Source organism: Tamandua tetradactyla, chromosome 1 (genome assembly GCF_023851605.1).
Source record: "Tamandua tetradactyla isolate mTamTet1 chromosome 1, mTamTet1.pri, whole genome shotgun sequence".
In the NCBI taxonomy this organism is placed as follows: Eukaryota; Metazoa; Chordata; class Mammalia; order Pilosa; family Myrmecophagidae; genus Tamandua; species Tamandua tetradactyla.
This window is the reverse complement of record NC_135327.1, coordinates 122,650,568-122,663,307: the sequence shown is the minus strand read 5'-3', so window position 1 is coordinate 122,663,307 and position 12,740 is coordinate 122,650,568. Positions and strand designations below refer to the sequence as shown.

General features: G+C 35.3%; 1 protein-coding gene across 1 annotated transcript in view; it reads right to left on the bottom strand.

The window, feature by feature from the left end:
* The window catches only part of CALCR (calcitonin receptor), a 66,257-nt gene that overhangs the window by 37,783 nt on the left and 15,734 nt on the right, over positions 1-12,740 (bottom strand). Inside the window, exons 5-6 of the mRNA XM_077163226.1 lie at positions 7,339-7,430; positions 5,579-5,705 (exon numbers count right to left, since the gene is read on the bottom strand). Coding sequence (XP_077019341.1) covers positions 5,579-5,705; positions 7,339-7,430 — 219 coding nt within the window. The remainder of the gene's footprint in view (positions 1-5,578; positions 5,706-7,338; positions 7,431-12,740) is intronic.

Sequence of the window (12,740 nt, the reverse complement as noted above, 5' to 3'; positions counted from 1 at the left end):
GAGAATTTGCCTAGCCATAAACTTTCAAGGAAAGAAACTGACTCCTTTGATAGGAAAGGAATTAAAATCCCACAGGAATGTCCGTTGAGAGTACAGACACTATGCTTTCTTTCACTCTCAATAAAATAAAATAAACCCTTACAGAAGTAGTGTGACAACGTTGGAGGTGATGTAGCCTCCTTCTTCATGAAATAACTTTTTCTTTATAATAGATTCCTTTGGGTATTGGGAAAGAAAATCATGTTGCTTCTTAACAGCTGATTCAGTGGTTTGAGGATTTGGTCAAATAATAATAATAATAAAAACCCACAATTCTGCCTTTAATTTGCTAAAAGGCGAGAGTCTTTCAAAATTATTGTACTCTGTTCTTTTAAAAAGGGAAATATATGCCAGAATCCTAGATAGGTTAAATGTTGATGGATATGTTTTTCTTTAATTTGTAACTATTGTTATATTTTTCCATTAGTTTCAATTTCAATAAATATTTGTAGATTGACAATGTCTAAAGTAACTTTCCTTTTCCAAAATTTTCTCCTGCTGTATTTGGCTCTTATTTCTTGGCTTTTTCTTTCCTGTCTCTACTTTTATAGGCTAAGGAGTACCTTAATCTAATGTTTTCTGGAATGTCAAATTTTCAGGAAAATTGCAATCTTTCAAGTAACTAATTTTAAGTAACATTAAATACCAATGGTAAATCCTTTGGCATATAATTAAGCCATAAATTGATGATGTGGTCCTCAGCATTTGGATAATACACTGCACCTTTAGAGGCACAGAACTTTATTCCTAGGAAAAGATGGGGCTTGGAATGAGCAGGTAAATATTCTTTCTAGTTTTTGTTTCTCCCCCTTATTTTTGAATTGATTACACTTTCTTCTTTCTTGATGCCTGAAGTTACAGTTTCAACTGCAATCTATTTTAATAATATTTTTTGATGAGAAGAGATTCTCAAGAAATTGGGCTGCCATAAACCCAGAAACACATTTTCAAGGTGAGATACAATGCAAATTTCACCACCTGGGTCTCTCTTGGAGTTCATAAATAAGCAGTTTCAAGCATAAATAACATATACAACATGTCTACTTGAGAGTTTTTTTCCTGCCCTTTCTTGAACCAATTTTGCTTGCCTGGAGAGAACAGCCCTGTGTTGTTTGTATGTGGACGGTTAGTAAGAGATGTAACAAAAATTTCATTGGAAAGCAAGGACTATATTCAAATAGAGAAATCACATTCTCTGGATGAGGTATGTGTTTCACAGTTTAAAGGAATGAATTGATCTTTTGTTGTTTTTGTAGTTGACGGTTTTAAGCCTGTACTACTTATTTGTATTTGGTGAGAGATATGTGCTTCCAAACATCTTATGGAAGAAACAGACATCTGGGATGTGGAAAAGGGCACAGGGCTTTCTCACATATGGCATCACTCTAATAACCAGTGTAAGTGGCTGCTATTGGTCGTTCTCATTTTTTCCAACTTTAGAGAAAAGGATTCTCTTTCAGGCACACAGAACAAAATATCCACTTTTTTTGCTCCTTTGTTTTACAAGAACAAAAACAAACTTTGAAATAGGTAAACCTATGACTGAATCCCAGATATAAGGTTGTAAGACACAGGATGTTGTTTCCGTGTGATGCTTGCATCTTCCTAGGGATTGTGAAGGAAATAACATTAATAGACCTTTTTTTCAAAATGGTTGGAATTCAGCTAATCCTGTAGACTAACATTTGAATTTGGAATGCTCAATAGACACTTGATTGATTGAACAAAATTCTATCTTTTCAGTGTTTTACAAATTTCTCTGGGAAGTTTGCCCTTTTGTCACAAAAATGACAAATCTATAAGTTTAAAATATATTTACTGGGGGAATCAGGCATTAGTCATGATATAAAGATAAGCTTCTTTCTTATTTTTCAAACTTATGTCACTTTGAGAAAGTCCAGTGTATATGGGAGAGCTACCCTCTCTCTGCTATAACCAGAAGAAAGTTTCCTATTAATTTCTCTGGTTCCCCAAAACTTACACTCAGATTCCCTCAAGATATCAGCTGCAGAGTGGCTGAGCCAGGTCCCTGGACACCTGCTTACGAGCTGTATTAAAGGTTCCTTGGTAGTTGGGAAGCTGCAAGCAGAGCTGGGCAAGCTTGTACAGAACTAGGAAATAGCCTGTGTGCTGAGACTAAGGGGGCTTCTAGGCATGTCTGCCCAGAAAGTATCCTATGAAAGTGAAAACTCATGAGATTGTTAAGCACAGTGAACAAAGTAACAGACTTGATGGAAAGCCAAGTACAGATACTTAAGGAGTCAGCCACAGGGCAAGAATTAACAGCAATCTTATGTTAGCTTTCAATATGTGCCCTTGGGAATTTTTAAAAGCTTATGTTCCTTTGGGAGTCCAAGAAAATCCCTTGGCAGTAAGCAGGGAAGATTTTTTAATTTTTGTTTGATGGATATGATTAAAATGGTTCCTAGAATTTAATAATAAACTTAGAAAAATCCTGCATTTAGACTATATGAGGAAGATAACGGGTTTGCCAGATCTCATAGTGGATGTAAGCACCTTGACCTTAACAGTTAGAAAGGAGGCTGGGGAGGGGGCGGGGTATAGGTGGCAGATTCCCAAAAGGAAGATGACAGCTTATTCATAACTTAGAATACTTCATAATTTGATGGGGAGCTGCGCCCAAGTAGTGTGAGTATTTAATGACTGAAGTGCCATCTTCTGGCCTCCTTTGCACAGATGGTAACTTTCCCAAATTCTCCACACTTAATGGGAAATGGGAAGCCAAACATTTGAGTCTTCTCTGCTGAGAGATGCTTAGTTAATTGCTTCTACATCTGTTTTAAACTCAGTGGGGGTCAGTTTCCTAATTAACTGTGCTGTGTGTGTCTAATCCCAGACAGAGTCATCACTTTGGAATGACCGATTCCATTTCTTAAGAACTCATCTTCCTATGGACATAAATAAAGATAATTGAGAACACCATGTGGTACAGCAAAAAGAGGATGAGCCTCTGTGTGAGACAGGTCTGGGTTTGAATGCCGGCTCGAAATATGCATAGTATCGAGGACACTTGCCTTCACTGAGCTTCGATTTCCCCAACTTCAAAAATGTGGACAGTGTCTACCCTTTCCTCTGTTGGGGTCTTGTATGGATATTAAAAACGAAAATGCATCAAGGTAAATCCATTTGGTTACATTATTCTGCAGGTGAGTAAGACAGGACTTTGTCTCAAATAACAGATGCATGCTTTTAAAGGATGAATTATAATGCCTTTCTGGATATATTTATACTGCAAAAATTATTAACACTGCTCTTCTATTAGAAGTCAAATGAAGCTGCTTTCCCATGTCATGCCACCGTCATGCAAGATGCAAGCTCCAGGCAGATTTCACGCATTTTTGTCATTGGGCTGGCAGAGCTGTCAGATGCCAGTTTTGAAAGATGAGGCTATCTACAGACGTTTGCAAAGCATAGTTGAAGCAGAGAAATAAAAATGAAAATATCCCCTGGCTATTCACTGTGTACTAGATGGTTTCTGTTTGTTCCTCCAGATGTACTTTTCAACCAGGCCCCCTCCCCCGCCCCTGCCCTGACCCAGGCAGGGTGAGCTGCTTCAGCATTCTGGATTTTGACTGGGGTCGTTCCAGGGGGACATGAGCAGAGATTGAGAAATGACAGGAGAGTGAACCAGGGGGGCCACAGGCTGGCTTTGGTCCTGGAAAGAAGGCCAGAGTTTCTCTAGAGAAGCCCACACCACACTGCTTCTCTACCTTTAGGTTCCCATATGGCTTCCTCCAGCTGTCCATTCAGGCCTGGGGTGGGGGAGGTAATTGCCCTTTCTGTGGATAACCCACTGTGAACTAACACCCAGGCTAGCGTCCACACATTTGCTTTAGGATGAAGTATATGAATTTGCCAGTATTAGACTTCAGTCTAATATTGGCCATTTGACATTCAACCTAATAAAAATCACATCATTAAGCTGTTTCAAATGCATCTAAATTGCCTTAAAATGTAGGCCATTAACAGATATTTAAAAGGAAAATGTTTATTGTTCACATTAAGGAAGGCAGGTTTGCAAAAGAGATGGTAAGGAAACACTTGTGGATTTTTAAAAATATAAATATTTGCTGAGGGCATAATCGACCATTAAATGATAGAAACCATGACCATACATTATTTAAACACTGGGTTGACAAATGAAAAATTCTGTGGTTCCTTGCTAACACAGTGCCAAAAAGTGATTTGATTTAAAAAAATCAATCTGATAGGTTTCAAAACCTAATTAACCTCTTTGGTGTTAAGCATTACCTGATTTATAATTAGAGATACATCAAAGCAATGCAATGGAAAGAACAAAATCTGAGAATAAGGAGACCTGGCTCTGAATCTTTGCTCTCGTTCCAGCTATTTACGTGACTTGGGGCAAATCACTTTGCCTTTTTCATCCTCAGTTTCCTGATCTGTAAAAAGAGGGCTCAGTATTAAATAAACTCTAAATTTTTTTTTAGTTGAGATTTTTGTTAGTGTTTTTATACCAGGATCCAATAATGAATCAGCCAAGCCTCAGAGTGACACTCCCCTGCTCTCCTCTGCCAGTGTAGAAACTTCTTCCACAGCTTGTTTGCATCATCCAACATTGACCAGTGATTTTCAAAACTGGCAGCACAGTGGAAACACTTTGGGTCTACCTCAAATCTACTGAAAATCTAGCATCATATAAATAGCAGCTATCTGATATTTATAAATATTCCCCAGTTGATTCTGTAGTGTGGCCAGGTTTGGAAACTACTGTGAAAAACAACATCTTGGCAAGAAAGAGAGAATATGGAAGACATATTAATTTTGTGAACACTTCTCAGGACAGTTCTGGTAAAAGGAATATAAAAAGCTCTTCTCAGTCATGGAGTTAAATGATCTCAGATCTCCTGTTCTCCAAAGTACTCAATGACACGGAGAACATTAGCCAGATTTGCTTGTTAACAACAGTGCCTGTGGGCATGAACCTCATGGATCTCTGTCTTGCTTTCCCAAATTCTTTTGTATTCCTTTCTGTCAGTCACCTTTTCAAGTCACGCAGACACAGACCATGGTAGTATTGGAATGGATTGACAGAGTAGATGCACAGCTGCTTCTGATGAGGGACAGGCTCAAGCCCAAGCTGACACCCTAAAGACTGAAAGGATCCATATCAAGGCACATTGATGACCCCATTAAGCAACATTTTGGGGCCACTGGAGATCACCACCATAGTGCATCATCTAACATCGTCCAATTCCACAATTCACACTTAGTAAATTTTCCATAGATGTTAATAAATTATTGAGTAGTCAAGAAGACTCTTGGTTTGCTGTGTGGTTCTTATTTGGTTATGACTCAATTTACTATGGTATATAAGAATGCTTTTCAAGAACTACACAGAAATGCTATGCCTAGTTTAATATAAAATTCAACTATAAAAACAAATATGGTTACACATGTAAACAGTTGCTTAGATTAAACAATAATACCATGTTCATTATTTACAGACACTTTATGCTTTAAAATAAAATTAAAACCAGAGTCATGCAGTGCTTACTGGATCCCTTCTCACGAGCTCTCCATTGGGCACCACTTCAACGAGGTGGATGATGATGATCATAGAATTCAGAATGTAAGTAAGAAACATGTTCTTGTGCAGTGTTACCCTTTGGCAGCTGAGGCTCCTGGAAGAAAATGTAACACAAAGCATTAACCGGTATCAGCATGTTAAAGTACCTGGAGGAAAAACACTATGGCAAACTTTTAAATATTTCCTTGAGCAATAAGGGAGAGAACATATACAAATAGGTGAGGTTTCCATTTTTGAGACCTATTACGATTTTTCTGCCTGATTTTTGCAAACAGTTTTTGAAACAGTATTCTAGTCATGGAACCTCAAAGTTCTCAGTCCTTGGGGTGACTTCTTACAATAACTGAAATGGTAAGTGATAAAATCCCTTTTAGTTATAACAGATACCATAAAATTAATTAAGACAAGGCCTCTTACAAGAGAGACCATTAAGGTTCAGAGTATGTTTCAAATGAAAACTCTACTATTCATTAATGTCACCAGGCAGAAACTGTGTAATGAGATGGGGAAAAAGGTCATGAAGTCAGCCCCAAGACAGCCTGGGAGTCAGCGTCCTTGAGCCCATCACAGTCAGGCTTTATTCAGTCTCCCCCAGTCCTTTCTTCCCGTCTCTTCTAATCTCCTCTTACATCTCCTGTTCCACGTGGAATCCGCTTTGTGGTTTGTCTTCTCTACATCCTCCTGATGGTGGAATTCAGATGCAGCCATAGGATCCTAGATGAGCTCAGGTTTGATCTCACGGGTCATTATTGGGGTTCAGATCCTACCAGACCAACCCCAGCACTGCTGCTTCTTGGTGTCATCATTTACAGCCTTTGGGCCCCAAGAAACTTGTTGAATTTTTTTCATTCCTTTTTCCTCCATTTCATAAACTTGTTATTATGTATTTGTGTGAATACCCATAGCAAAATGTTATTTTGATTATTCGATTTCACTTTTTTATATAACTAAAGAGAGCCTGCAGCGTGGAATGATTATCCTAGAGGAATGAAACTCTTTTATTTTCCTGTGTGACTAAGTCACACACTGTTTAATATAACTCCTTTCATCATGTGAAAGCTGAAAACATACAGTTATTGATATCAATGAGTCATTCTAATAACTACTCCTAAAATATCTTCACGAAATAAAATCAGAATCTCAGGAACTTTTAAAAGAAAACGCAGGGGAAAGATGAAATATGTGAATGGTCTGTGTTTGCCATATTTTCCTATATTTCCAAATAAAAAGAAAATGAGTTGTCAATTACCTGTATTACATGGTAACTTTAAATTTAAGTAAGGAGGGCCTCTGTTAGAGCATATCTTGATTATTCCAGCCACACTTTTCAATTTTTCAAGAAGCAAAAGTATCAGTGAATAGTAAATAAATATTACTCTAAAATTCTCAGTTTGTTGAGCAGGAGTAAAATGCAGAACTTTATCTACAGAAGGCAGCATATGGTAAAGCAGGGGTGTAAAGAAGAGCTTTCATAGTACATATGACCATGTGCTGTTTTATTTTGCAATAAAGAAGTACGTTAATTAAACCAAGCCTAATTGTTTTTGAAATGGCACTAAAGGCAAGTTGTAAACTTAAGTATTTAAGGATAATTTGTTTATATGAAGCTTCAGATCCATTTATACGGTGAAACTGTAGTTTGCAATTGCTGCAGCTAACATAGAATTTCCCACCTATTTCAGTAACTTCAGTAGAAAATAAAAAGCAGATGCCATAAGTGTACTTACTTGAAAAATAAGAAAATCCCCAAGGAAATCACTAAGGTGAAAATTGACAAAGAATGGCCCACAATAGCCAAATAGTAAAGAACATATGCATTCTGGAAGAAAAAAGAGTCACAAAAAGAAATAGATTAATAAGTAATTATAGAAAAGAGAAAATATTTCAATTAAAATCATTGTAAATCAACAAATGGTTTCCTCCCTTGGAAAAAATCTACTAAAATGATAACTTGAATATATCAGAGAATTAATTTTATCTTTCCCAATGTTATTTTATGGGAATAAATTGCCCCATTTTCAAAGAATAAAGTTACTTGCATTGAATTAAATTTTATTCAAAAATATAGTTCATAAGGACATTTAAGTGCATAACAAATTGTCATCCCTAAGCCCAGTAAAGTGGCTTTAGCTTCCGGGGTCTTATGGACAGTGGATATGTCTACGTCACAAAACTGACAGAACAGGTATCTATTTTCCAAAGGCCTCCATCTCCAAGTAGTGAGAATGTAAAGAAGGAACAAGGAATATGGAAGAAGGCTTCTGTGTCTTTGTTTAACCTGGATTTAAAGTGGTATCAGTAGTATTCAGTTCCCTGAAGAAGTTGAAACCTTTCACTTTGACAGTCATTTGTTAATTCTTTCCCCACAAACATGGTTTTCTTTTATATTCTCTCTTTTAGTGTTAGGTTAGTTGGCTCAAAAATATGGTTTACTTCATAAAATGCATAGTATCATGGCACTGTTTCCCTATTCATCATATTCCTTCTTTTCTCATGACACTATTTACCATGCAGAATGGTGAGAGATTGATTCAGTATCTTCATCAGTCTCTCCCTCTCTCGCTCGCACACACGCCCACTCTCATTCACTATTATGATACTAGCTTTTGCATTTAATGTTATATAGTCAGTGTCATCAGTGGTAATTGAAATACATTGAATCTGTTGGAATCTTGAATTTTGTTTTCACTTGCTGATCTTAATGTAACATAAGTCACATATTATTTTGTAGTGTTGTAATTTCAGAAGGAATAATGATAACTCACACTGCGTTTGCACAATTCTTAAACTATAATCTATTGAATCAATAACCATGACATTTTTACGTTATTTGTAGAACATTTTTGATCACTTGGATTACCTCATTAGCTGTTAAATAGTGCAGGATTATCAGTTGCAATAGCATATGCATTACATGGTGAAAGAAACTTAAGACTGAAATCAGCAGAGCTGGTCTTAACTCAGAACTCATTGTTAACACTCATAAGTCAGTCACTTCCCTTCTCTAGACATCAGTCATCTTCACCTTTATCTATAATTTGGTTGCACTGAATGATCTTTAAAGTAATTATTGGCTGCTTGCAGGCATACCATTAAATTCAAGAATATAGAGAGATTAATTGTTAGAGGATGGAAAAATATGAACCAGATAAACATCAACCAAGATTAATCTAATTCATATATAATAATACCACACAGGTACTGATATTGAGTCAGGAAGATACAATTCTAAATTTTCTGTTCCTAATACCAGAGGGTCAAAATACTAAAAAATTGGTAACTCCCAGTAATTGACAGAATACATGGACAGGAAAAATCAGCAAAGCTATAGAAAATTGGAATATGATTAAAAATTCTATGAAATTTATATATAATAAACACCATACCTAATATCTGAAGAATATACTTTTTATTTTCAAGTGTGCAAAGAACATTTACCCAAACTGTTTATACTGGCTAGTAAAGCAAATTTTGACACATTTCAATGAGCTGAAATCTTACAGAGTATTTTCACTGACCACAATAGTTTAGAAGTCATTAATTAAAAAGATAACATTAATTCCTTTTCATATTTTGGGATCAAGTAATATATTTCTAAGTGTCCCTTGGATTAAAGAAGAACTCATAATGACATAGCAAAAATTTTTGATACAGATAAATCTGAAAATAGGTGGAGGTTTAAAGCTTAAAATGTATATATGAGAAAGTTGAAGGTCAATGATCTAAACTTCCATTTAAAAAAGCTAAGAAAAAAACCCCAGAAAATTAAATGTGAAGAACACAAAAAGAAGGAAATAGTAATGACAAAGAGAAATTAAACATGCAATAAAGAGGATCAATAAATCCAAAACTGAATTCTTCAAAATAATTAATATTGATATACCCCAGCAAGACTGATCAAGAAAAAGAGACCCAAGAGGAATGAAATAAATGTCCACACAAAAAGTTGTACATATATATTTTAAAAATAGCAGTATTCATAATAGCTCCAAAGTGGAAACAACCAAAACGTCTATCAACTGATGGATAAATAACATACGGTTTTGCCATAAAAAGAAATTAAGTACTGACACAAGCTATGGCATGGATGAACCTTGAAAAAAATTAAGCTAAGTGAAAGAAGCCAGCCCTCAAAGGTTACCTATTGTTTGATCTATGTGCAATTTCCAGAATAGACAAATTTACAGAGACAAGAAAGTAGATTATGGTTGGCAAAGTGTGGAGGGATAAATGAGTGGGGTGGGGGGCATGGGGAATTAGTTAATGGGTACAATTTTTCTTTTGGGGATGATGAATGTATTCTGAGATCAGATTATGATGATGGTTGCACAACTCTATAATGGAGATGTAATTATATAATAGTAATATCCATTATTTTATAGACATAAGATATATTATATCTATAAAATGTACACCTAAATGGATAACTTTATGGGATGTAAATGATAGCTCATGAAGCTATTTTAAAAATGTAAAAAGAAAAAAAGACACAAATGTCCTACATCTGAAATTTTAAAATGGGTATTGTACAAATCTTATAATGCTAAAATATTAATAAGAACATGCTATAAACTACATTACTGCAAATTTCAAAAAAATTTGAAAATTTAAATGAAATGGACAAATTACCAGAAAAACATAATTCACCAAAACTGACACAAGAAGAAATAGAAAATCTGAATAGTCTTATATCTAATAAATAAAATGAATATATAGTTAAAAAGTGACAGATTTCTACCTCTTAACAGACTAAAATGCATATTGTAAATTTAAGTGAAATATTGTTTTCAGATGTACTTTTTTATCTTCTGTAGACAGGTTTGGGCAGATAAATATGGTGAAAGTCTTTTAGAAAATCATGTTCAATACAAATTCTTTACTTTTTAATCCTTGCATATGTATGTTTTTCAATGACCTTTTTCATGTTTATGATGCTAATGGGAGAGATATTTGAACGCAAGTGGTGCTCCTTGATAATAGTGGATAGTTTCCCTCCTTATTGACTGAAAAGCTTCCACCTCCCAAAGATTGGCAGAGCTGGTTACTGTTTATCCCTCTGTTTGTCTGGGAGAGGAATAAACTGTAACATTCACTAGATGATTGAAAAAAAAAAAAAGGAGACTCAGGACAAATGACTTGAAAGAGTGATAACAACACTCATCTCCCGACTTTTGGTCTTAACTCCTTTCCACAGTTTGTTGGAAACTGGCATTAATCGGTGCAAATGTCATATAGATAAGGCATCGTTTCTACATAGTTCTTTGAATTCCTGGGAGAAATGTTGCATTTACATACAAATTGTTAATCTTGAACATTTTTATTCTTTTCAATTGCCTTATGAAGTTTAACAGTAATTCTGCAAAAAGGCTTTCAGAGAGTGCAGAGCCTCTGTTTGGTGATGTGCATTATTGTCGGACAGAAACAAATACTGTCTTTTCAAGCCTTAGACTTTCAAAATGGAGTAATCAACTTTCGAATTGTGCCTGCTTCACTATTTGAACAGGTGAGTGATTTATTTACATAATATTTGTTATTGTCATTGCTTATATCACTCTTCAAACAGCAACTTTTCTCTTCACAGGTAATGATAATAAGTTTGGAATAGCTGGTATGTATCTGAAGCTGATAAAAATTTCTAAATGGCTTATATGTTATTTCTCTAGAGGTATTTAGGAATCTTTAAACACACACACACACACACACACACACACACACACACACGCGCACACACACATACACACTCATCCATTCACTCAGCTCCTGTCTTTTCTCTCAGGAATTCATTTCCTGGCTACTTTTCCTAACTCTTATCATTAGGCAAAACCAGGAGTGGCATTTTCTTAAAAAGTTTGAATAGAATCCCCTTGCCATTTAAAACATTTTTAATTGACACATATTCATGCCCCATTCAATGTTGATATTTTACCACAGCATATTTTTTGAAGAAAATTTCATATAACTTAATTCATATTCTTACTATTGCCTCTCAAATATTATTTTTAAATATGTGTTTTTCTGAAATTGAGTTGTTTAAATGTGTAAGATTAAATCAATAGCTCATGATTTAATTGCCATCCTTAGTCATTCTCAAGACTAAGAGTTTCTTAAAAAACAAATTCTGGGTTGGTTTCTTCAAATTTTTGTGCCTACAATGAGGTGAAAGATTTGGGGGAAGACTGTGAATCATTATATTAGGTGCCTAGAGGGATACATTTCTTCTTAAAAGTCATTATGTCCTTCTTAGATGTAAGAAGATCAAATATTATATACTGATATTTATTTAAAATTGCATGAATTTTAACAATTCAGTTAATATGTTTATAAAACTATTTTTGTAAAATATTAATCACCACTCACTCAGAAAATTCCTTACTTAATGACATGCCATTTCAATCAGATCTTAAGTAAATAGCTCTCCCTTAAGATATAGGCATGCATCTTATTTTTAGTGGTTACTAAGCAATTTGTGAAGAGGTAAATGGCCTTGGTGCCCTTAGCCTATGTCTGTGATGAGGTGTCCCTCTAGTCAGTTAATTACCAAGTTATCTTATTTGTTGTTGCTGTTGTTGTTTTGTTTGTAATGAAAGGAAAATTTCCTTACTCCAAAAGTTTCTCAACAGCAAACGAAAGCACTGAAGTGCCTCTACTCTCCATCTTAGTAATTCTTTAGTTTATAGTCTATCTTGGAAAAAAACAAAAGGTCTCTCTTGCAACCACAGGGTTACTAAGAGATGCCCTATATGGCTAAACATCAACCAATTATTTCTCCCAGTTCTGTGGGGAGAGGGGCTGGGGTAGGTTTTGTGATCTTTTTAGATTTCTGGAAAAAAAGAACGTATCTTCATTTTTTCCATTGGCTTAAACAAGTGTTCCTAGGGAGAGATGATATTCAACACACTTAATAGCTAAAATGGGACCAGTATAATGAATTAGAATGGACTCCCACTGATAATAATCTGTATGGGCATACCTTTACAATGGGGTCACTAGCAGCTCCATATTAGGGGTTCCTTAAGGAAGTAGAGTGAAACCAAAGCCATGGTCAGTCCAGGAGGCAATTTTTATCTTGTGGCTTGTGAAAAATTATGTAGTTTTGGAACTATTCCAGCAGGAGAGAGATACTAGGAAG